The sequence below is a fragment of the Lynx rufus genome, unplaced genomic scaffold, assembly GCF_022079265.1.
Source record: "Lynx rufus isolate CCGP_SWC_20201006 ecotype Redwood Valley unplaced genomic scaffold, mLynRuf1.p SCAF_5, whole genome shotgun sequence".
Classification (NCBI taxonomy): domain Eukaryota; kingdom Metazoa; phylum Chordata; class Mammalia; order Carnivora; family Felidae; genus Lynx; species Lynx rufus.
In genome coordinates this window covers 26565254-26591107 of record NW_025814867.1, presented here as the reverse complement: position 1 = coordinate 26591107, position 25854 = coordinate 26565254, and the positions used below count along the sequence as shown (strand labels likewise).

Below are 25854 nucleotides of genomic sequence, written 5' to 3'. Positions count from 1 at the left end.
ATTACTAAGAATTTGGCAATCATTGCCATTTTTTTTTTTTTTTAAGCAGGCTCACATCCAGCGTGGAGCCCAATGCGGGGCTTGAACTCACAACCCTGAGATCAAGGCCTGAGTTGAGGTCAAGAGTTGGATGCATGGGGCGCCTGGGTGGCTCAGTCGGTTGAGCGTCCGACTTCGGCTCAGGTCACGATCTCGCGGTCCGTGAGTTCGAGCCCCGCGTCGGGCTCTGTGCTGACAGCTCAGAGCCTGGATCCTGTTTCAGATTCTGTGTCTCCCTCTCTCTACCCCTTCCCCGTTCATGCTCTGTCTCTCCTCTGTCTCTCAAAAATGAATGAACGTTAAAAAAAAAAAAAAGAGTTGGATGCTTAACCAACTGAGCCACCCAGGCACTTCACAAATCATTGCCATTTTAACTAAGCTGTTAAGAGAGAACTCACAGCGCCACTGTCTAAAACTCAGACTTAGACCAAGACATTTTGTTTGTTACCTTTGTAAAGATTTCTCACACATAATTCTGAATAATATAGTCCAAAGGTCTCTATGTTGCTAGGGGAACAACATACAACAAATTTACTAATATTTCAGCATGTTCTCTTAGTGGTGCCCAAAAAACAGGTAACAGCACGTGGTAGATTTAAAAGCACAGGTGTTTTTAGTCTTACAGGTGTATTTATAGCAACTTCTCTATTAAGAGCCATTAAAGTTGATGGACTCAAACTGAAGATTTGCTCAACACAAGTTGTTTTTTTTTTTTTTTCAATGTTTATTTATTTTTGGGACAGAGAGAGACAGAGCATGAACGGGGGAGGGGCAGAGAGAGAGGGAGACACAGAATCGGAAACAGGCTCCAGGCTCTGAGCCATCAGCCCAGAGCCTGACGCGGGGCTCGAACTCACGGAGCGCGAGATGGTGACCTGGCTGAAGTCGGACGCTTAACCGACTGCGCCACCCAGGCGCCCCTCAACACAAGTTTTAAAGTATGACAGTTCGTGAGATAAAATGATCCCAAGCAATCATTTTTAAAAAGTAACAACTTGAAATTTTCCAAAGCGATAGATACATGAAAAGGCAAATGTAAACTATCTCTCTGATAGTGGTGAAGAAGAAAAATGCAAAAGCATGAAAATACACACTATATCTTTAAAATACAGGGGATATTTAGGGGGTTATGCTTAGGACATTGGATTTAATTTAACTAAGAGGAAGATGAATTTGTGTCTCTATTTACTATTTGACACTGGTTATTGGTAGGCCAGGAACAATTCTGGGGAATCATTTGAGATTAAAAATTGGCTCTGGGGGCGCCTGGGTGGCGCAGTCGGTTAAGCGTCCGACTTCAGCCAGGTCACGATCTCGCGGTCCGTGAGTTCGAGCCCCGCGTCTGGCTCTGGGCTGATGGCTCAGAGCCTGGAGCCTGTTTCCGATTCTGTGTCTCCCTCTCTCTCTGCCCCTCCCCCGTTCATGCTCTGTCTCTCTCTGTCCCAAAAATAAATAAACGTTGAAAAAAAAATTGGCTCTGAAAAATCTAGGTATGGACGTAGTTAAAAATGTGGAAGTTCGATAAGAAATTCTGAGAACCTGTGGGAATATACTTGAAGTCACCACAGCCAGACTATTTTGTCGCCAAACTAGAGGGCAAAATTGTTAAACTGGAATATCCCTGGAGGTTACAGGTGTTTCCACAACACAGACAAGACAAGACTGAAACTTAACGCTAAAGTCCAGATACAGTCCAAGCCCGTGGTACAGCCCACTGCTCATCCCATGAAGTCAACAGCTCATGCCCTTGAGTCCTGAAGAGTAACAGTGTCACTTACCGTGGAGAGCACATACACGAAAAATGAGTTCGTTTTCTATTGCATTTAGATCATCAAACTTCTCGACTTGGAAGACCAGCTTGCCATCCCCACTGATCTCCTCCAGCTCCATCCTGTTGGCGCCATATACTCCCACGGAGAAGATGATGACACCGCTGTCCCGTAGTGCTTTAGCAGGTTCTCTCACAGAATCTTGTGCCTCTCCATCCGTGATGAGGATAAGAAACTTTTTGACCCCAACACGGGCCCCCTTGGTGGGGGTGAAGTATTGAGCTACAAAGGTTAGTGCACTTCCAGTCAAAGTGTTACTGTTGATGTAAGACATTCTGTCTACTGCATCAGCAATTTCTTTTTGTGTAAAGTATTTATTAAGCTGGAATTCTTCCTGATTATAATTACTGAACTGAACAACACCAATCTGAGTTTTGTCTGGACCAATTTTAATCTTCGCTAATAGATTTTTCATGAAGGTTTTCATTTTTCCAAAATTTTCATATCCAATACTGCCAGAACTGTCCACCAGAAACATGATGTCAGCCTTCATGTCTTCACATCCTGCGCGTTGTCAAAAAGACCAGGTTGATGTAATTTTCAAAACACAGAGAAGCAGCAAGCAAGAAAGAAATGCATTAGTCAGAAAACATCAAAAATTAACTCAAACACCTGCTATTGTATTTGAAAATTTTATCTGCTTCTATAGTAGAGGCCTGTTGACCAGGACCCAGAATCAGAAATCTACTGAATATTATCCAACAAATTTTAAGAGAAAATGCAACTTCCAAAGTGTATATTCATTCACCCATGCATCATTCATTTATGCATAGTTCATTCATTCATAATTCTTGAGGTGTATGAAATGCCAAGTATCAGGTTATGTGTTAAAGGATGTGATGGTGATCAAAAAAAGGAATAAGAGAAAAGGTAATCAATTCCCTATGTCCATAAGACTAATACTTCTGGGTTTTATGTATAATCTCGAAACAAAAAATTCTAAGCAATCTTTACACAGCCTTATTTTCTGGGATAATTTACACTGATTTGATAAACACTATGAATCAGTATTAGAAACCGGGGTGAAAAACTTTTACTAGAAATAGTAAGTACATTAGTAAGCACATATCCATTCAACATGGATGTATAAATAAAGGATCATTCCTGTATAACCTAAAGTTTGTAGATTTTCTACTGGTTAGAAATGGACATATGTGTGTGTGTGTGTGTGTGTGTGTGTACACAAAGAAGACCAATTTCTATAAGCCATAGAAAAAATGGTGTTATTAATTCATGATACAGATGTGTGTGTGTGTATACAATGCAAATATACTGTCATTAGCATGTATCTCCTTAGTCTTAACCCTTTGCTCTACCTGCTATCACTGCCATTCTCTTAGCAGTCCTTCCCTTCACTCTCACAGAGTCTATCCCATACTATTTGAAAATGAACAATTAGCATTAGTCAAAGAAGAATAAGACAATGCTTATTATTTTTTAATAACCTGTGTAAGGACAACCAGGGAGCATTAAAGCCACCATGTAAGATCCAAGCTGCCTGAGGCCATCTTGAAAGTCATAGATAGAGAGGTCATTAAAGATGTTTGTGGCCTTGGCAAGGCCCCACTGCTGTGAAGTGTGGAAGCCTCTCCTCCATGAAACGTGTAAAAGAAGTAGACTTTTACATGTGGTTTGGTATACCCCCTTAGATCTGCTTGTGACAAGATTATTTCCTGTCCTCTAATATCTGGTCTCCCATTCTTCCATGCCGATATAATTTCAGCTAGACAGATGACTGTCCAGGTAAGTATCACTTTTCTAGCCTTCCTCGAAGCAGATGTGGCCCTGTGACTACGTTTTTCCAATAGACAGGAGCAGAAGTGATTTGGCCACTTCTGGGTCTTAACATTAAAACAGGGCAGTGTGATGGGCTCCCCTGGCTCTTTCTCCCTTTCCACAAGTGCAAGGTGAAGAGAACCGGAGCTTCACCGTTGACCTAAAGATGGGAGCTGTATGCTGAGCCTGCAAGAGCCTCTCTGCTAAATCTGCACCCTGCTCCCCCTGGACTGTTATGCAAGACAGAAATAATATTCTGTGTTGTGTAGTTTGGGATCTTTTTGTTATGGCCTCTTATCTTGTCCCCTAAGCAATAGGTACAATGTGTCTCATTCCGTCTGCATCTGCCCTGAAACTAGTCAGTGTTTTTCTAGGCCCGAAGGCTTTGGTTCCTTAGCTTTCCTGCCTCTCTCTATTCACCATCTTATGGATCATCTCCTTGTCCACAGCTTGTCTCCTCTTCCAGGTGTGCCAATGTTCAGGCACCTCAAGTGCAACCCCCTGACCTACAGGAGATGTGCCGTACCTCCTCAGATTGGCCCAGAGCTGTCTCCCTCAGAGTGACCGAGATACAATCTACTTTATGTTTCCTGGAACCCTTTTACTTTTCTTTGCGTCATCCCCAGGAAATTCTGGGGAACTTTTTACTCTTGTACTCTTTCTAGAGCATCCTGAAGACCCAACTCTACTACTGTCTGTAACAGGGAGAACAATGAACAATAATGTGATTTAGGATTTTGCTGTGAGCTCTGCTGATTTATCTTTGGATTTTAGTGACTCACAACATTCCAGAATGTTCACTTTTGTAAGTTCAAATAAATGGAAATCCTTCTCTTTTTCTCAGCAGTGACTTTAGCCAACTTGTGCAGTAGCTAATTTTTATATAGCACTAAGTGCCCACGTGCATTTTTCTAAGTGTTCCACATGCCTTATCACCTTCAAGCTTCACCTGGAAGCTAGGCCTACCCTCAGTGATTAAGGCAGGTGGACAGTAAGTGAACTATTCAAGGTCCACAGCTAATATAGCTGGGGTTTGAACTTTACCTCATTGACTCCAGCATCCTTTATCTTAACCATGCCTCTTACTTAACATGCCTCTCAGCAGACAAAATTTTCATGTGCTAATATTAGCAAACCAACACATACCATCTTCAGTTAGTAAGTCGCTGCTCCTAATAAGAGGAATCACGATCGGGTACAGGTATTTGCAAATTGTTCTTCCTAACTTTACTTACGTAATTTTAGTCTGAACGAAAATGCAAATACGTGTTTCTGGTACAGATAAAAATAAACAATTGTTATATGTGTACTAGATAAGCATTCATAATAGAGGAATGATGGTTGATGTTTCTTATGCTAAACCTATAAGGATTCTAAGATGTAGGTGTTACCCTTGCTTTATAGATGAGGAAGTCTGAAGGTCAAGCAGGAAAGTGGTTGAATCCTAACCTACTCAAAGCCAGAGCCCATTTTCTTTCCATGTACTCATCTGCTTCAATTAGTGCACACACACACACACACACACACACACACACACACTCTTACATGCCATACTGGTGGGCTTTGTCAAGGCCACAATACTCTTAGCAACCTTCCTGCTTACGACCCCCAAGATGGCCTCAGGGCATCTGTCTGTGGAGGGCTTCTCCAATCTTGGCAACTGGTTTAAAGTAAGGGGCTGAATCCTCCGTGGTGAGAAAGGAAGTTAGCAACAATGTTAACCAGAAAACTGGTCACATCACTCCTGGTCTCAGCCTGGCTATCAGCCTGCAGGAAGCAACCCATGAGGGTGCAGAGAATAAAGCCTTCTTTGTTTTGCTCACCTTTTTCAGTGCAGATTCTGCGAACAACTTCATTTTTTATTCTCTTTAAAGAATCAAAGTTCTGCCCAAAGTTAACCCTTTCTTCCTCCCCAGCAATTTGTTGGAGTTCTTCTTTGTTAGCCTCCCCAATGCCAACTGCATGAATGGTGATTTGTTCAGCCCTTAATCTATCAGCAGGCTTCAGGACTTCATCCCTGGACTTCCCATCAGTCAGCACAATGAGATAATTGGGAACACTGCTTGTCCTACGCTTCTTTCCCTCTTTTATTATTTGCAGCATGAAATCCAGGGCTTTCCCAGTATCTGTGTTTCCGTTGAGTTGCTTGATGTTCAGAACAGCCTTTCTTAAATCCACATTATTAGAATTGTCATTGATGTGAAACTCCACTTTTATCTTATCTGAATACTGTACAGCTCCAACTTGGACTTTGTCTGGGCCAATGCTGAACATTTCTGTCACTGCCAAAATAAATTCCTTCATCTGCTCAAACTCCGTTCTGTTTATGCTAGTTGAGCCATCGATGAGGAAATAGATATCAGCCTCTTTTGTATCCACACAGCCTGAAAAAAAAAAAAGTGGAAAATGCATTCTTTGTTAATTACAGAAATATCTGGAGAGAAGTTTGCAAGAGGGTTTGTAGAGGAACAGGAGGCTGTGAAGGTTCTGGAGAATGAGAACTCTTCATCATTTACGCAGAGACTGTCTGCTTCATCGAGCCTGTTCATGCCCATTTTCTCCTTTGAAATTCACAACAACCTGGTGGGAAATTGCAACAGAGTGACACCTAGTACTTTGCCTGAGGTCACACTGCAAGTTAATTAAAAGGCAGGACCAGATTCCCAAGTCTCCAGGCTGTAAGTTAAATTGTTTGTATAGTATTGACACCTGCCTTTTCAGACAGTTTTATGCCTTATCATTTCCCGAGAAATGCAATGGAGGAGAGGACCTGCTGCTCTTACTTCCTCAATATCCTCTTTTCCCCAGAGCAACTAGAACACTATATTTAAAACTAGAGCCAGGGGCACCTGGGTGGCTCAGTCAGTTGAGCATCTGACTTCGGCTCAGGTCATGATCTCACGTCTGTGAGTGTGAGCCCCGCGTCGGGCTCTGTACTGACAGCTCAGAGCCTGGAGCCTGCTTCGGATTCTGTGTCTCCCTCTCTCTCTGACCCTCCCCCATTCATGATCTATCTCTCTCTGTCTCAAAAATAAACAAACATTAAAAAAATTTTTTTAAACTAGACCCGGATCATATTACTCTCCTACTTATATGGTCTATCATTGCATTTAGAACTTAAAAATGGCCTGAACTTTCTCCCTGTTTTTCTCTCAGATCCTATTTCGAGCAATTCTTCATCTTACTCGCTGTGCTCCAACCACGCCAGGCTGCTTTCTGTACTCTGAATGTGCCCCAGGGCTTTTGTACTTGCCCTCCTCTCTCTTGCTGGAATATTCTTCTCCCTAAACATTCACATCGCTGATTCCTTCTTATCTCATCATGGATATACCAACTCAAATGTCAGTTCTTCAAAAAGGCATTCTCTTCCCCTCTAGCTAAAGCACATTGGTCATTGTCTACCCTATTACCCTCTCTATTTTCTTTATGATAGCCATACTTTTTGAAGTTATCTTACTCATTTTTTCATGAGCACAGACTGCTTCCTGCCAGAGTGTCCCCATGAGGGCAGAGATTGTCAACTTCTCTGCTTCTACCCAGTATGCCTGGTCCATCGCAAGATTTCAACCAAAAATTTTAAATGAAAGAACTCTGGGTGGCTTAGTCAGTTGAGCATCCAACTTCGGCTCAGGTCATGATCTCGCGGCTCATGGGTTCAAGCCCTGCATCAGGCTCTCTGCTAGGACCATGGAGCCTGCTTCAAATCCTCTGTCTCCCTCTGTCTCTCTCTCTGCCCTGCCTTTCCCTTCCCTGCTTAGATGTGTACTCTCTCTCTCTCTCTCTCAAAAATAAACATCAAATAAATAAATAAATACACTCTCAATGTTCCTTCCTTTCTTATTCCTTCCTCAATGTTTCTTCCTTTCTTAAAGCCCTGGAACAAAGTAAAACATGCTTTAACTTTACTAATAGTCTATTTATAACTCTATCAATTACTCATTGCAATTGGGTAGGAGAAAAAGCATAATTTAAAAATTTAGATTATTTACACAGTTATCTGGTTGAGTGTGTTGACAGATCCTTAAAATACAAGACTATTTAGGTATTTCAGAAATAGTTTCTTTATTCACAGCTTTTTGGTAATTTATAGCTATTGACACTACTTTAGGCCATAGGGAGTTGGTCCCTAAGAAATCAGAAATACTGGAAATAAGTTTGGACCTGAGAATTAAACTATGAAATTGACATATAAAATATTAGGAGGAAGATAAGCAGTTATCTGCAAAAGACAGGGTTGATCCCAGGCCAGCAAAACCTGATATCAATAAAGATAGATTGATTTATATAAACCTAAGGAAGAAGAATGAGGTGTTCTCCAGAAGAAAGATAGTGGTGATCAGCAATGAAGGAGGAAAACAATATGAGTCACAGTGGGCAACCAAGGCAATGCCCATGCAACCCCCCCCAGAACTGTATTGTCCAATATACTAGCTACTAGTCAGATATTACTATTAAAAGGTAAACTGAAGCTACTTAAAATTAAATAAAATTCAAAAATCAGCTCTTTAGTTGCACTAGCTATATTTTTAGTGATTAACAGCCCCAAGTGGCTAATACCTATCATATCCAACAGTGTAAATACAGAATACTGTCATTATCACAAAACGTTGGCTAGACAATGTCAAAGAAGAATGTGTCCCCTGGCCCAAGGTCTCACCTGTACAGTTATACAGAGAGACAGAGAGAGAAATCTACATATTTGACTTTATTTTTTAAAATATTTTATTTTATTCTTTTTTTTTTTTTAATGTTTACTTATTTTTTAGAGAGCGAGCAAGTGAGCAGGCATGGGCAGAGAGAGAGGGAGATACACAATCTGAAGCAGGCTCCAGGCTCTGAGCTGTCAGCACAAAGCCCACCACGGGGCTTGAACCCACGAACTCTGAGATCATGACCTGGGCCGAAGTTGGATGCTTAACCAACTGAGCCACCCAGGTGCCCCTGAATATTTGACTTTATTTTTTTTTAATTTTTTTTTAACGTTTTATTTATTTTTGAGACAGAGAGAGACAGAGCATGAACAGGGGAGGGGCAGAGAGAGAGGGAGACACAGAATCCGAAACAGGCTCCAGGCTCTGAGCTGTCAGCCCAGAGCCCAACGCGGGGCTCGAACTCACGGACTGTGAGATCATGACCTAAGCCAAAGTCGGACGCTTAACCGACTGAGCCACCCAGGCGCCCCGCCATCACTCTTTTTTCTATACATCAGTCTCTTGGTTTGATTAATGTGAGCGTCTCCTTGATTCAATGAAGTTTGATTTTAAAAAACTGGATACGTACTACGTGACAGATGTGGTGGATACAGTAACGAAGTCAACATAGATTGGTTCTCTGTGTTTTACCGTTATGAAACTACAAAGCCGGCACCACACTCCAGACCATGGCAAAGTCTCTAAGGTTGAGGTTCTTAAACACTGCTAACAGAAGTTCAAAGGGCGGCTTACTAAAATGCAAGTGCCCAGGCCCTACTCTGACACTAATTCATTAGATTTCGGGTAGGGCTTGGGCCAATGAATTAGTGATAAACTCCCCCAGGACACTCTGGTAAGTTTACAGCAGATGCTGTTGGTGCTTAGCCTGTATCCCCTCAAGCCCTTCACCACATTTGTGCCCACTGGCTCCCAGGGCTTTCTCTCTAACGGCTAGTACCTAGGGCTGTTTATGGGTGGGTTGCTCTCAGGTTCCTGGAACCCTCTTGCCAGGGGCTTGAAGAAGTGCCTGGAAATTTACATTCTCTCATGTGCTGGAATATAAATTCTCTAGCTACTCTGCCCCCTGACAGGAGCAATTCTAAGGTTTAACCCACATTGTCCCTAGGACGGCCCTGTGGAATTGAATTCCCTGAATTCCCTGAATTCTCCAGGGAACTTGGCTTATCGTCCTTCCCCTCCTGGTCCCAACTCTCCCTTTCCTACCAATCTCCAGTTTTCCCTGGATATATTTTCTAATCAAAATCTATCCATTTCACATGAATCCTTGTCTGGCATCTACTTCTGAGGAACCCAACCTAAGTCAAGTACCAATATTTGAGAGCTATTGAATTAACAAGAAGCCATCTACTGGAGGCCTTATGGAGGATAGCTATCCCCCTTGGATGGCCCTTGCCATTAGCCTTGGTCCCATACCTTCCCATTTAGAATTTCTTTTTTTAAGTTTTTTTAATGTTTATTTTGTATTTTTGAGAGACAGAGAGAGACAGAGAGAGAGAGAGAGAGAGAGAGCACGCGCACAAGCAGGGGAAGGGCAGAGAGAGAGGGAGACAGAGAATCCGAAACAGGTTCTAGGCTCTTAGCTGTCAGCACAGAGCCCAACACAGGCGCTCGAACCCACGAACCATGAGATCATAACCTGAGCCAAAGTTGGACACTTAACTGACTGTCACCCAGGCACCCCCATTTAGAATTTCTGTAACAAAAATAAATGTGACCATTTTTTTGGTCACATCATTTCAAACTCTCTAAGAGAGGCCACACTACACATCCCCCCTATGCCCTAATAGTTCATACTAGACCAAGGTGACTGCCACTCTGAGCCGCTTCCCCACATGTCACTTAGGAGGTAACAGAGGACTTGTTTCTTGCTGCTACGTATACGGGCCACAGAAAATCCAGGGCCAGCCCAGGATGCATTCTTAATAAACCTTCAATTGACTTGTATGAGTTTAAAATTAGCCTTCAATGTCATTGGAAGATTACAATTCTTTTCCATGCGAATGCTGCCAAATTACAATTTAGGTGCGACACGTGACCAAGTTCTGGCCTTTGGGATGTAAGCAGAAATGATGTGTGTAATTTCTGGAAATATCTTTGAAGAAAAGGAAACGGAAGCCTGACCTCTTCCTTCTCTTTTCTCGTTCTTGCTTGCTGGATGTGAGTGGGATGCCTAGAGCAATGATCTTGGACTATGTTCCTGGGAGTTAAAAACCACAAACAGCAATAAATAAATAAATAAATAAATAAATAAATAAATAAATAAAAACAATAATGTTGAAAGAGACAGGGTCTCTGACTCTGTGGTGTACCAGCTGTGTCTACCTACCTTAGGACTTATTGTGCAACAGAAAAAACAGTTTTATCCCAATTAAACCACTGCTGTTTTTATTTCTGTTAGTCACACCCAAATGTAACTGTGATTGATACAAGTTACCCAACTGTATATTCCTGCAGTGATACAGCAGCCATCAGCCACATGTGGCTATCAAAACTAAAATGAGTTCAGATCGGGGCGCCTGCGTGGCTCAGTCGGTTAAGCGTCCGACTTGGGCTCAGGTCATGATCTCAATGATCCATGAGTTCGAGCCCCGCGTCGGGCTCTGTGCTGACAGCTCGGAGCCCGGAGCCTGCTTCAGATTCTGTGTCTCCCTCTCTCTCTGCCCCTCCCCTGTTCATGCTCTGTCTCTCTCTGTCTCAAAAATAAATAAACGTTAAAAAAAAAAAATTAGAAAAAAATAAAAAAAAAAATAAAATGAGTTCAAATTAAATTAAATTTGAATTTCAGATCTTCTGTTACACTAGCCACATTTCAAGCGCTCAACAGTCACACGTGGCTAGTGACTGCCTTACTGGACATCACAGATGGAGAACATTTCCATCGCCACAGAAAGTTCTGTCGAACAGCACTAACATATACAAGGCTACGCTACCTTTGAAAAACGTACGTGTGTGTGCTTGTGTGTACGTAGCATAGAGAAAGAGAAGAAACTAAATGACATGAGAAATAAACGTTAAAATGGTTTTGTCTGGACGATAGGATTACAGATGATTTTATTTTCTTCATGTTCATCAATACTATCAAACTATTTTTTAACTAACACCTATTACTTCTTTACATTTAATTGCGGTACGACTTACACGCTGAAGAATTCACGCGTTGTAACCTTTCAATGATTTTTGGTAAATTCATCAAGTTTTGCCACCACAACCAAAATCCAGTCTTGGAACATTTTCCTAACTACTCATGTTCCCTTAGCCAAGTACAGTCAGTTTTCGCTCCTGCCCTTGCCCTAGGCCACTACTCATAGTACTTTAATAACAAGAAAAGTATTTTTTAAAAACTTACCAGTTTTGTCAAGGTCCACTCGCTCAGCACGAGTAGAAATTTGGGACCAAATTTCATTCTGCAGCTTTTTCTGGAATTTCTTACTGTAAGTTTCCAAGTCGGCATAGGACTTGAGCACGGAAACCATCTGTCTCGGAGGGTAAGACACTATTTCTTCTAACTGGGTGTCGTTCGCCCCTTGGATGTTCACGGCAAACACAGTCACGTCCTGCATCCGAAGCCGCAGTGCGGCATCACGTACCGCGTCCTCTGAGGGTCTGTGAGTGACCAAGACTGCGATCTGAGGCACCCCCTCTGCCCTTCTGCTGCCAGCAGACTCTGAAAAGGCTTCTAGTCTCATCTTCTCAATGGCAGCACCAGCATTGGCTCTCCCCGTCCGGAGAGAAAGCTTCTGGATTTGCTGCTGAAATTCATCCTGGGTTGTGTTTGATTTTAGAAAAGAAATAGTCTCTGCTCTATCACTGTAACTCATAAGCCCGAGGCGCGTGCAGCTGAACCTCACATCCATGGAGGCAGTAATATTCCTCAGGAAATTCTGCAGGTTCCTTAAGTTTTGTCTGGTGCCCACTGACTCATCCACCAGGAACATGAGGTCAGCTAATGAATCTCTCTGACAGGTCACTGCGAAGGGAATAGGGAGAGAGAAAAAGTAGGAGGATGAGTACAAACCACCGGCCCAGAGCGAGAAGGGCACTTTACAGATTGTCAAAAGGCATTGGTGAAAATGGAGGCAGTCATGACAGATGTGGTTAGCACCGTTTTCTTTGAACGAACACCAGTTAAGATGCTGAAAAGAGTCACAAGGTGACGGACTTCAGAGTCTCTGCAATTATTTTCCTTCTGTCCGAAGAGTGCTTCTTACCAATTGTCCTATCAACCCCTCCACCACCACCCGTCTCAAGTGCTAGGATGCAGCGACGTGTTAACAGAAATATCTCTGACTTCAGGAAGCTCCTATTCTATGGGGAGGATAAATAACTAGGTTATCTTATTTCAGACAGTAATAAGCATCACGAGGAAATAAAACAAGTGAGTCAATCGAGTTACTGTTCTGGGGACATGGGATGAGGACTAACTTACTTGAGATACAAAGAAGTCAGGGAAGGCCTCTCTAAGAGGAGCACATTTGGGCTGAGATATGAATGAAGGGGATTCAGCCACGTGTTCTGAAGGAAGGGGGATTCTGGCAGAAGGAACAGTAGGAGGTGGGAACAAGAAGCCCAGAGTGGCTGGTGATGGTGAGGGGAACAATGATGGATGAGGTCAGAGAGACTAAGGGCCTGAATCATAGGGGAGTCACAGGATCTTATTTAAATCTTTAAAATATCACCCCAGTTGCTGAGGATATTCAGGGATAGCCATTAAGAAACAATCACCCTAGTTCGGGAAAGAGACAATGTTTGTTGGACAAGGATAATAGCAGGTAAGATGGAACAACAGGGTAGTTTTGATACATGAATTAGAGGTAGAACAGAGAGGCCTTGATGATAGTGGGATGCTAGTGTTAAGAGATAAAGAAGAAGTGGTAAAAACTAGGTTTTGGGCACGAACAACTGAGTGGATATCGGTGGTCTCTTTTTCCAAGATAGGGAAGACCATAGGAAGAAGCTGCAAGGGGGGATTCAAGAGTACCATTTGAGACATGCTAAGTTTGGGACAGTTTTGAAGACACCAGGTAAGCAGTTGGTTGTATGAATCTGGAATCCAGGGAAGAGTACATCCTAAGCACAGAAAACACCTACTCCAGGTACAGGGGAAGGAACTACATCTGTGGAAAGTATAGCCAAGGGATAAGCTCAATCTTGCCAAAAGCTACCCGTTAGGATTGTGAGCTCTAGAAACCAGAAGATATGTCTTGCTTATCTCTATCCCTCCAGTACCTAGTACCTAGTGAAACTCAAATTAAAAGTAATTCTCATAAATCTGCCAAGGTACTCTGTACCCCGCAGAGTTGGCTAAAACAAACTCCCAGCATGACCTACTCCGGTTAGTATTCACTTCCAAATAGCTATCGATACTAATAATAGTAAACTGTGTTCCAAAAGCCATACAAGCCATCTCACCCATATCCAGGCAAGTACTATTTTTCTCATCTTATAGGTAAGGAAACTGAAGCTCAGAGGTTAAATAGCTTACCCAAGGCCCTTAGCAGGCAAGCCAGAGTTTGAAGTCAGACCTAACTGACTCTGAAGTTCTTACCCTTAACCTCTAATGGCAACGATAGCATCCCGTCAAGCAAAACCTTGCGGTTGCAAAACTCCGTGAAGTAAATTTGGAGGATAATCAGCACACAGAACCCTCTGAGAAGGTGGTAAAACCCCCTGTTCTGCAGAGCACAGACTATACAGCCTCCTACAGGGCTGAAGGATCTCCAAGGCCTCCAGAATGGAGGATCATAGGAGGGTTTCTTCTCTGAAAAAAAGAACCTAAGTCATAAGATCTTGCTATTTCCCCAAGACAACAGGAGTGAGAGATCAGGGGAGTGGAAGGAAAGGGATTCCCTGGTGTCCCAGGGGCAACACTAACTGTGGCAGAACCTTGCAAAACTCACTAAAATCTTGGCAGGACTCACTAAAACCCATTTCCTCCTCTTGGGCAGCGAGCTAGACCTGACTTCCCAGGCTCACTTGCAGTTAGGTGTGGCCATGGGACTAAGATCTGGATAATGAAACATGAGCAAAAATAAGCTGATCCCACAAGACCCTCCCATGAGTGGTTTTCTCCTGCCCACCAGCTGTATAACAAGGCCCAGGGTGCCTTGGAAGGTCATATGCGAAGACCGAAGAGCCACCACTAACCCAAGCACCCGAATAGACGAAAAACAACTAGTCACCTTGGGCACTGGCCCTATAATGTTACAATGGAAATAAACTTCCTACTATTCAGTGAGTCTGTTATTAAGGCCTGAACTGGTCTGACTACAAAACCAGGCCATCCGCAGAGCCATGGAATCCATAACGGTGGGGCGGAAAGGAAGTTTCGAGGTCATCCCAGCCCCCGTGTCTCACCAGTGAGGATGCTGGTGCAAGGCTCAGAGAGATGACATCGCTTCCCCAAGTTCGCACAGCCAGCTAGTGGCAGCATCCGGGACATCTGACCTTGTGTTCAGGGCACTTTGTACCGCACCAGGAAGCTTCCTTCAGTCTTAGAACTAGATAATTCCTGCTCAGAACGGCCCGTCATTGCCAACTGAGCACAGAGGCAGCCAGGAAGATCCATTTTGCTGGAATTCCTTCCTACCTGACTCTGGCAGGAGTCTGTCATTAGCACGGCATACTTACTGAGGGCCTCCCTGGAGCTGTGCACTGGCCGGCTCTGCCTGCTCATCAACACTGCAAGGGAAGCTTCCTATCTCGTTTTACTCGTTCCTTCCTAATGCTGTCTGGGATCACCTGCCAAGTAAACGATGTGTATTCAAGAGCCTTCTGCTTTGAGGCCTTCACTGAAGACACAAATAAGGCATTTTTCACGTGAGACATTGTAAGTCACGGGGTCATAAGTATTCCTCCTTTTGGCCTAGGGGGTCAAGAACGAAAGCAGATGAGAAGGAGGCCTTCTGCATTTCTGTGCGAAATGCAGGGATTTCCAGGAGCTGACAGGAGTGCAGATGTGACCCCTGGTGGTTCTGGTGGATGGTTCTTAGAGAGAATGCCCTAGAAACAGCACCCCCCAAGGGAAACCAGCTGTAATGATTGAAGTAAGGTGTGGCTGTCAAGCAGCTGTGCACACAACAATCAACATGGATGATGGAGCCTTAGAGGAAGGCTCTGTGCTGCCACATGAGAAACTCTTGGTGGCTCTCAGAAAATTAGTTGCGGAGAATTTTATGTTGGGGGACGTGACAGCGAAGATGTTACATTATATAAGCAAGCGTACTGAGTCAGTTCAACTTGAGCTATTAGTTGGCCTTATTCATAGCCATAACCTTGTCTGAGATATTTCCAATATTCCTTCAATTCAAAGATTCAGTCTACCGTAAGGTATACTATTATTTACGGCAACACTCAGAAATAAAAAAAAAAAAAAAAAGCATTACTGCAAGACACATCCTAATGTCAAAAATGTGAAAATGTGAAAAACAAAATGTGTGTTTTACATGTGGAAAATATAGGCACAAAATGATTGCACGACTGAGAGAAGGAACGAGTCAAGCTCCTGGCTTTAGCAGGCCCTGATACTCGTTGGAGAGATTTTACTTGTAAGGAGAAAAAATCGTGCTGGAGGGGATAAGCCAACACAGCAAATGTAGGGCTCAAGACACTACTCTACAACCGAGGGTATCCTGTTCTCTGCCTCGTCTCATTCTAAAGTTACTGCTCCCGTTTAGTGTCGCTGCGTTATTAGCTAATGGGCGTTTTCGGGATACTTACTATGTGCCTCACACTGTGCCAGGACTGCGAGGGCCAAGAGAACAGACACAGAACTTACTTCTTTTTCTGGAAGAATTTCACCTATTCAATCATTAAGAAATAGAATCGTAGAATACTAATAGAATACTAAGAATAGAAATCACTGTCGGGCACAGTGTAGGCCCAAAGAATACGGAGACAAATATACGTTCCCAGTTCTGCCCTCAAGGTGCCACCAGTTCATGGGTGGAGGGGACCAACCCAGAAACGAGTAATTATTCACTATGGGAAGTGCTTCTGTCATCATCCTCAACCCAGGGCTTCCTCACCTTTCATATCAGCATCTGCCGCTCCGTCCCTGTACTGGGTCGCTTCCTTGATAATCTGCGTCATGTTTTGGGAAAACGCGCCCAGGTCCCTGACCGACCGAAGGTTGAAGTGAAACTGAGCCGTGGCCATGGCCTTCAGCTCCTCCTCAGAAGCTTCCTGCAGCCCCACGGAGATGATTCTCACCCCGTCTTCCCGCAGGGCCTTTGAGGCCTCTTCCACGTCGTCGTCCTCGGACGCCGCCGAAGCCAGGACCACCAGAATCAGGGGAAACTGCTTCTTGTCCCTCCCACCGGCCGCTCCGGAGAAGAAGGTCCTGTGGGCCCCCCGGAGAGCGTTTCCTATCCGCAGGGAGCCGCCGATGAAGGCGAAGTTCTTCTTGAGGTGGTTCAGCATGGGGTTCCTGCTCTTGAAGGTGCTCAGCTGGAACTCACTGTGGAGCCGGTCGCTGTACTGGGCCAGGGCCACGCGGTACTTGTGGGCCTCGATGGGGAGACTGGTGATCATCTTGGTGATGAACGTTCTCACAAAGGGGAAGGACTTGGTTCCCAGGTGGTCAGAGCTGTCCACCAGAAACACGACATCTGCAAACTCAGGGCCTGGCTCTGTCAAAATAAAATCGCAACAAAGCTAAACAAGGTGATTGTTCAGCCTTTACATTTTAGACCCCAGGACTCATTTGAGACTATGTCCTAAGTTATGAGTCACTCAGCCTCCCAAGGGAAGTGTCTTCTGGAGGTCAAGCAGCAGAAACTATACTGGTTTTTGTGAAAACATCAAACAAGAAGACTTTTAGTAGTTAAGCAGTAAGTCTTTTGTTTCTCAACTCCATACCAGAGACATCTTTTTCTTTTTTGGTTGTGGAACCCCAAACTCTGATATTATACTAAAGAAAACCCCCAAAGGGGTCTGTGGACAAAGAGTAACTTTTATAAACCGTATCAAGTAAGCAGGTGTCTTGAGTTGGAGAGTTTAGGAGGGGGTGGGAGACAGGGATTGGGGGAGGGGCTTGATTGAGGGGAAGCAGGAGAAGAGCAACGCCAGATGTTTGCCTGATCTGAGAGGACTCCGGAGCATGTCGCTCTCTGAGGCGAGAGGGCCAGTCTGCTATATTCTTGTCTCGGTCAGTTATTGGCTGCAGACCATCCCCAGGAATTGCAGGGAAGGAGCAGAGGGCTACGGACCCAATCTCCTTCGTGAGCTGACTCTAGGAAAGCTAAGAGCAATTCTCCTCAGAAAGCGGGCCATGTCTGTGAGCGGTTGCAGGCAGTATTCACAGCAGCTGGGCCAGGAAAGGTGGGGGACGGGGTGCCAGCCTGATAAAGAGAGTTTGGGTCAGGGGAGGCGCCCCCAGCGTCTGCTTAGGCAGTCATGGCCAACCACCTCCACGCTGGAAATTTGTGCTGTGCTAGTAAACGCCTAACAACCGCTCTTTCAAAGTAACTCAGAAAATTGTCAGGAAATCCTAGGATGCAGACTGACCTACAAAACCAATGCACTGATTCTTTTTAAAAAAAAATTTTTTTTAACGTTTATTTATTTTTGAGACAGAGAGAGACAGAGCATGAATGGGGGAGGGTCAGAGAGAGAGAGGGAGACACAGAATCCGAAACAGGCTCCAGGCTCTGAGCTGTCAGCACAGAGCCCGATGCGGGGCTCGAATTCACGGACCGTGAGATCATGACCCGAGCCGAAGTCGGATGCTCAACCGACCGAGCCACCCAGGCGCCCCCCCAATGCACTGACTCTATGAGAGTCACAGAGACATGGAACACTGGGACCTAAGTAAATCACTGAATAATTAGAATTCTTCTAGCCAGGTGTAGCATAATTCATGCCTTTTACCCATGGCTCTTGGTCATCTTTGAGAGATTAAGTACATTTGATATTACATACCTCCAACGACAACTCAATGCCGTCTACTTTGACTTTTTAGTGAATAAGCAAATAAACCGTCTGTTTCTATGTATTAAAATAAACGTTCGTGAAGACATAAAAATGCTTATTTTTCCTAAATGACAATAAACGTAAAATATACTGGTACCTGGACTCTGATCTGCCAGTGTTTCAGCCCAAAGGATTAACATAAGTAGCAGGATCTTCATTTTGTTGGTGAAGATTTCTTGCTTTTATTCTGTAAGACATGTTATTTACAATATGAAAAATCTCATCGTAGAACAAGAAATAACTACCGGCAAATCTGGATTAGAACACAAATCGCTGGGAGCAAGTACTTGTCAAGTAATGTCAGGTGTGATTAAAACACTCATTAAGCATGTGGAGTCGTTATTGAAAATAAAGAATGCTAACGTTTGCTGAGTCCTCATCATGGCTTAGCTACTTTTCTCAGTGCTGTATGAGTATCATCTAATTTAATCTCCACAACAGTCCTAAGGGGAGGGACAAATACTATGACTAGGTGACAGATGAGGAGACAGGCACAGAGGGGCTTGGCAAATGGTAGATCCAGGATCCTAACCCAGACAAGGTGACGGCAGAGTTCAAGCTCTCAACCACCATATGCCTTATACAAAGGCTGTGTCCTCACAAATCACATATTCTTTACCCTCTATCTTTATGTCAACAATGACTATTATATATGTTCACAACTCGGCTGAAAAAAGCCAACGGCCACCCATGTCTGTTTCTTCACGAAACCCTTGTGAAAAGAGTTCTTTCATTTACAGAGAAACTCAGCTTTACAAATGATTTTAACCTCAGCGTTTCTCTCCAGGAAGCTCACAATCAATCAGAAATCATGATTTCACAATCTTTTAGAAATTCTGCCAATTCAGAGTTGTTCTTTACACTGATGAAAAGAGATCAAATGACCAATAGGCAAAAACAGAGCTGCCTTAAATGAGATACCAAAGGTATAAAGGCTCTGTTATTTTTTCTAGAGTTGACTTTCCCAGCAGTTCTTTTGAAATTGCTGACAATGAAGGAAGACTGAGAATCATTGGAAGCTAGATTTGAAAGAGAACTGATAAATCATTTAGACTAAACCTTTATTTTGCTAAGGATGGCCACTAACAAAGCTCCCTAGTAGTCAGTGGCTGAATCATGCCAACAATGACTTCTAAATCTATGTTCATCATATTCTAAGATACCATATACTTTTCTTATTCATTAATTTTAGTATGGAGATATAATTTCCGTAAGATTTACCCTTTTAAAGGGTTCAATTCATTATGTTTTGGTGTATCACAGAATTTGTATCCATCATCACTAATTTCATAACATTTTCATGATCCCCCAAAAGAAATCCATGCAATTAGTGGTTACTCCCCATTCTCCCCTTCTCACTGACCCTGGGAAACACTGATCTACTTTCTTCTCTATAGATTTGCCTGTTCTGGACATTGATATAAGTGGAATCATAATATATGGGCTTCTGTGTCTGGAAACTTTCATTTAACGTGTTTTCAAGATTTACCTATATTGTGACATGTACCAGTGTTTCATTCTTTTTTATGGCTGAGTAATATTCTGTTGTATGAACATACAACATTTTAAAAATCCATTCTTCTGTTGACAGATACTTGAATTGTTTCTACTTTTTTGCTATTGTGAATATTGCTGTTATGAACATTTGTGTACACATTTTTGTATGAATGTATGTTTTCATTTCTTAAGGAGATACTTTGAATACATTCCTAGAAGTGGAACTTGGGGTATTTTGGTAACTTTATGTTTAACGTTTTGAGAAACTGCCACACTGTTTTCCAAAGTGGTTGCATCATTTTTCATTCCTACCAGCAACGAATAAAGGTTCCAGTATCTCTACATTCTCACCAACACTTGTTATTTTGTCTTTTTTTAATTATAGCCATTTTAATGGGTGTAAATGGGTATCTTACTGTGGTTTGATTTGCATTTCCCTAATGATGAATGATGTTTAGCATCCCTTCATTTACTTATTGATCATCGGTATATCTTCTTTAGAGAAATACCTATTCAAACACTTTGCCCATTTCTAACTTTTTTATTAGTGTGTTATAAGAGTTCAGTATATATATCGGATACCAGAGAGTTAACAGATATGTGATTTGCAAATATGTTCCTCCCATTCTGTGGGTTGTATTTTCATTTTCTTAAGGGTATCTTTAAGGCACAAGTAATTTTATTTTGTTTTATTTTATTTTTTAATGTTTATTTATTTTTGAAAGAGAGAGAAGACAGAGTGTGAGCAGGGAGGGGCAGAGAGAGGGAGACACAGAATCCAAAGCAGGTTTCAGGTTCTGAGCTATCAGCACAGAGCCTGACGCGGGGCTTGAACTCACGGTCTGTGAGGTCATGACCCGAGCTGAAGTCGGATGCTTAACTGACTGAGCCACCCAGTCGCCCCAAAGCACAAGTGATTTTAAAGTTAAGTCCAATTTATCTATTGTTGTTGTTGTTGTTGCTAGTGCTTTTGGTGTCATAGCTAAATCACCATTACTACTCCACAGTCATTTACTCTCCAGAGAAGATTTACTCTGATGTTTTCTTCTAAGAGTTTTATAGTTTTAGCTTTTACATGTAGGTCTTCAATCCATTTTGAGTTAACTGTGTATGTGGTATGAGGTAGGATACAATCCTATTCTTCTTTATGTAGCTATTCAGTTGTCCTAGCACCACTTGTTAAAAGGACTTTTCTTTCACCATTGATTTGTCCTGACATGCATATCAAAAACAAATTTACCATAAGTATATGAGTTTAATTTTGACCTCTCAATTCCATTTCATTTATATGTCTATTCTTATGCCAATACCACACAGCCTTGACTCTGCAGGAAGTGTTAAATCAGGGAATTTAAGTCCGGTAACTTCGTTCATTTTCAAGGCTATTGTGGCTGTTCTGGACCTCATGTATTTCTAAATGACTTTTAGGATCACCTTGTCAATTTATACAAAAATGGCAGCTAGAATTTTTATGGAGACTGAATTGAGCATGTAGATAAATTTGTGCAGCACTGTCATCTTAATGATGCTAAATCATTCAATCAATTAATATAGATTGTCTATGGAGAAGAGAATTTTTAACTCCTTACTCCATATTTTCAGTAATGTTCTTTAAGAATAGGAAATTATAAGAACTCAGGGATGAAAGGAAGGCCTCTCTAAAAAGCCATTGATGACCCAGGAGTCAAAATATGTCCAGACTATGTAAATATCCTTTCTCAGGTTACATCCTGAGTCAAGCCTGCACTTGACTTAGTTGCCCTACTTGCCTCTGGTGCTAGAGCCTCAAAGAAGATATCCTAGGTGGCCATCCGGGTGCAGCTCCACCCCAGCCTGTATCTCTTGGCTTGGCTCCACTCTAGAGTGGAGCCAGAGTAGAACTAATGGAACTAGAGGGGAGCCAGTCCTCTGCAGGTCTTGGTACCAAAACACTGGGGCAGCAGCAAGTGAGGTAAGGCGGGCATGTCTTACTCATTTATTCTTATTGTCTTTCTCTCCCTACTGTTGAGATGAAGTTGTAAGAGAATGGGGATTTTTGTCTGTCTTGTTCATCATTATATCTCCAGCTCCAGGCACATGGTAGGCACTTAATAAAGACTACAAATAAATATTGTAACTTTGCACATACACCACTTCACAAGTATGTGCATATATCTATAGCTTAATTTTGTAGAGGTGGAATTACTCGGTCAAAGGTAAGTTTGAAGATTTTATGAATATTGCCCAACTGCTATCCATTGGGTATCCCAAATAATATTCCAATACTCACCCCCCAAACAGCATGTTCCATAATTTTCAATTTATTGTCTTTTTTCCCAACGGAAATATAATTGACAAATTATATTGAGTAAGTTTAAGGTATACAACTGATTATTTGATACATGTATGCATTACAAAATGATTACCACATTAAGGTTAGTTAACAAATACATCATCTCACATACTTACCGTTGTATGCGTGTGTGTTTGTGTAACTTAAGATCTACATTATTGACAAGTTTAAAGTATATAGTACAGTATTGTTAACTGTGGTAACCATGCTGCACCATACTTAATGTAACTGTAAATATAATCATCCCCCAAATTTATTCATCTTATAACTGGAAGTATGTATCCTTTGGCTGACTACCCTCACACACTCCTGCCCCTGTCCCCGCAGAAAACTACTACTCTACTCTGCTTCTATAAATTTGGTTATTTTAGATTCCACGTATAAGTGAGGTTGTTCAACACTTGCATTCTCTGACTTATTTCATTTATCATAATGCCCTCAAGATTCATCCATTTTATTGCAAATAGGATTTCCTTCTTTTGTGCCTAAATAATACTGTGTGTGTGTGTGTGTGTCATTTCTTTATCCATTTACGTTATCAGTTACAGGTTGTTTTCATGTCTTGGATACTGTAAACAATGTTTCAATGAATGAAACATGCAATGAATGAAGATGCAGATATGTCTTCGAAACAGTGATTTCATTTCCTTGGGATATATACCTAGAGTTAATTTTTTGAGGAACCTCCCCACTGTTTTCCATAGTGGCTGCACCAATTTACATTCCCGAAGTGCATAGAAGTTCTTTTTTCTCCACATTCTCACCAATATTTGTTATCTTTTGTCTTTTGGGTAATAGCCATTCTAACAAATGTGAGGTTGGTTTTGATTTGCATTTCCCTGATGATTAGTGATGCTGAGCACTTATTCATGCACCTGTTGGCCATTTGCATATCTTCTTTGGAAAAAAATGTCAATTCAGGTCCTTTGTCCTTTTTTAACTGGATTTTTGCAAGTTTGTTTTTTAGGAGGCTATCAGGTTGTATGAGTACCTTGTATATTTTGGATATTAACTCCTTATCAGATAGGTTTGCAAATATTGTCTCCCATTCCATGGGTTGCCTTTTCATTTTGTTGATTATTACTTTTGCCATACAAAAAAGTTTTTTATTTTGATGTACCCCTGATTGTTATTTGTGCATTCATTGCCTGAGCTTTTGATGAAATATGAAAAAAAATCATTGCCAAGAACAGTGTCAAGGAGGTTATTCCCCTTTGCTCTCTTCTAGAAGTTTTATGATTTGGGCTCTTATATTTTTAAGGCTTTAATCCATTTGGAGTTAATTTCTGTGAGTGGTGTAAGATAGAGGTCCAGCTTCATTCTTTTGTACATGGATGTTCTGTTTTCCAATACCATTTTGTCTTTTTTACCAATGAATATTCTTGCTTGGCTCCCTTGTCATACATCAATTGACCATATATGAATGTGTTTATTTCCAGAGTCTCTATTCTGTTCCATTGATCTATGGCTCTGTTTTTATGTCAGTATCATACTGTTTTGATTATTATAGCTTTCTAGTATGGTTCGAAATCAGGAAATATAACACCTTCGGCTTTGTTCTTCTTTCTCAGGATCGCGTTGATTATTTGGGGTCTTTTGTTATTCCATATGAATTTTAGGATTTTTAATATTTCTGTGAAAAATGCCATTAGACTCTTGATAGAGATTGCATTAAATCTGTAGATGGCTTTGGGTAGTACAGATATCTTAACGATATTAACACTTCCTATCCACAGACACGGGTATCTTTCCATTTATTTGTGTCTTCTTCAGTTTCTTTCACTAACATCTTACAGTTTTCGGTGTACAGATCTTTCACTTCCTTGGTTAAATTTATTCCTAAATATTTTATAGTTTTTTTTTTTTCAACGTTTATTTTTGGGACAGAGAGAGACAGAGCATGAACGGGGGAGGGGCAGAGAGAGAGGGAGACACAGAATCAGAAACAGGCTCCAGGCTCCGAGCCATCAGCCCAGAGCCTGACGCGGGGCTCGAACTCACGGACCGCGAGATCGTGACCTGGCTGAAGTCGGACGCTTAACCGACTGCGCCACCCAGGCGCCCCTATTTTATAGTTTTTGATGCTATTCAAATGGGATTGTTTTTGTTTCTCTTTTCTTTTCCTGACAGTGCACTGTTAGTGTATACAAATGCAATTGATTTTTTTGTATGTTTATTTGTATACTGCACTTTCCTGAATTAGTTCATTAGTTCTAAAAGTCTTTTGGTAGAGTCTTTAGCATTTTCTATATATAAGATCATATCATAGGCAAACAAAGACAATTTTACTTCTTCTTTTCCGATTTGGATGGCTATATTTCTTTTTCTTGTCTGATTGCTCTGGCAATAGGACTCCTAGTACTGTCTATCGGTTCACAAACTGCCCCTGAACACAGAGGGCAAGGAGAAACCAAAGAGGCAGAGCACTCCCGATTGGTAGGTGACAGGTTTAATAAGTAAAGGAAATTACTCATGAGACTTTTCTTGGGTGGCTACAAGATAAGTAGATCTCCACAGCTACCCACCAGAATCTTAAAAGTTTACATAGAGGTCTTAACTGGGTTCAGTCACATATATTGTCTAGATGGTCTCAACAACTTACTCTCTCGAGGCAATGTCTTTGGACAATTCCTACTATGGAAATGGTAGGCAGAGCATACGTACCAAGGACAGGGTAGGGGTGAGGAGATTGCAACTGCCGGGATCCAGCTTGAGGGTCAACTAGCAGTCATGTCCTCTTGATTACCTACTCTGACAATGTTGAATAGGATAATAACAGTGGGCCCCTTGTCTTGTTCCTGATCTTAGAGAAAAACCTTCAACCTTTCACCATTGAGCATGATACTTTATACTTGTCATATATGGCCTTTATTATGTTGAGGTATGTTCATTCTACCCAATTTGTCAAGAGGTTATTTATTTATTTTAATATTTATTTATTTTTGAGAGAGACACAGAGAGAGAGAGAGAGAGGGAGACACAGAAGCCAAAGCAGGCTCCAGGCTCCGAGCTGTCAGCACACAGCCTGAAGCAGGGCTCAAACTCAAGAACCACGAGATCATGACCTGAGCCAGAACCGGACGCTTAACCAGCTGAGCCACCCAGGCGCCCCAAGAGGTTGTTTTTTTTTTTAAGTCAATAAAGGATGTTGAATTTTGTCAAATGCCTTTTCTGTAGCTATTGAAATGATCATAAGATTTTATCTTTCATTCTACTAACATGAGGTGTCACATTTATTGATCTGCATATGTTAAATCATCCTTGCATCCCAGGAATGAATCCCACTTGATCATGGCATATGATTCTTTTAATGTCATGTTGAATTTAGTTTGCAGTATTTTGTTAGGAATTTTGCACTTGTTGGGGGGCATCTGGGTGGCTCAGTAGGTTAACTGTCTGACTTCGGCTCAGGTCATGGTCTCACAGTTCGTGGGTTTGTGTCCCACATCAGGCTCTGTGCTGACAACTCGGAGCCTGGAGACTGCTTTGGATTTTGCGTCTCCCTCTCTCTCTGCCCCTCCCCTGCTCTGTCTCTCTCAAATAAAATAAAAACATTAAAAAAATATTTTTGCACTTGTTGTGAAGAGTATCAGGTGTTATATGTAAGTACTGAATCACTAAATTGTACACCTGAAACTAATATTACACTGAATGTTAATTAACTGGAACTTAAATAAAAACTTTTTTAAAAAGAAAGAAT

The 25854-nt window shown here is 42.0% G+C and overlaps 1 protein-coding gene across 1 annotated transcript in view; it reads right to left on the bottom strand.

Moving 5' to 3' along the window:
- Window positions 1-18483, bottom strand: part of COL6A5 (collagen type VI alpha 5 chain) — an 83817-nt gene extending 65334 nt beyond the window's left edge. Inside the window, exons 1-6 of the mRNA XM_047100202.1 lie at window positions 18423-18483; window positions 16381-16983; window positions 14562-14573; window positions 11703-12323; window positions 5468-6028; window positions 1818-2372 (exon numbers count right to left, since the gene is read on the bottom strand). Coding sequence (XP_046956158.1) covers window positions 1818-2372; window positions 5468-6028; window positions 11703-12323; window positions 14562-14573; window positions 16381-16983; window positions 18423-18483 — 2413 coding nt within the window. The remainder of the gene's footprint in view (window positions 1-1817; window positions 2373-5467; window positions 6029-11702; window positions 12324-14561; window positions 14574-16380; window positions 16984-18422) is intronic.
- Between the last annotated feature and the right edge of the window lie 7371 nt (window positions 18484-25854).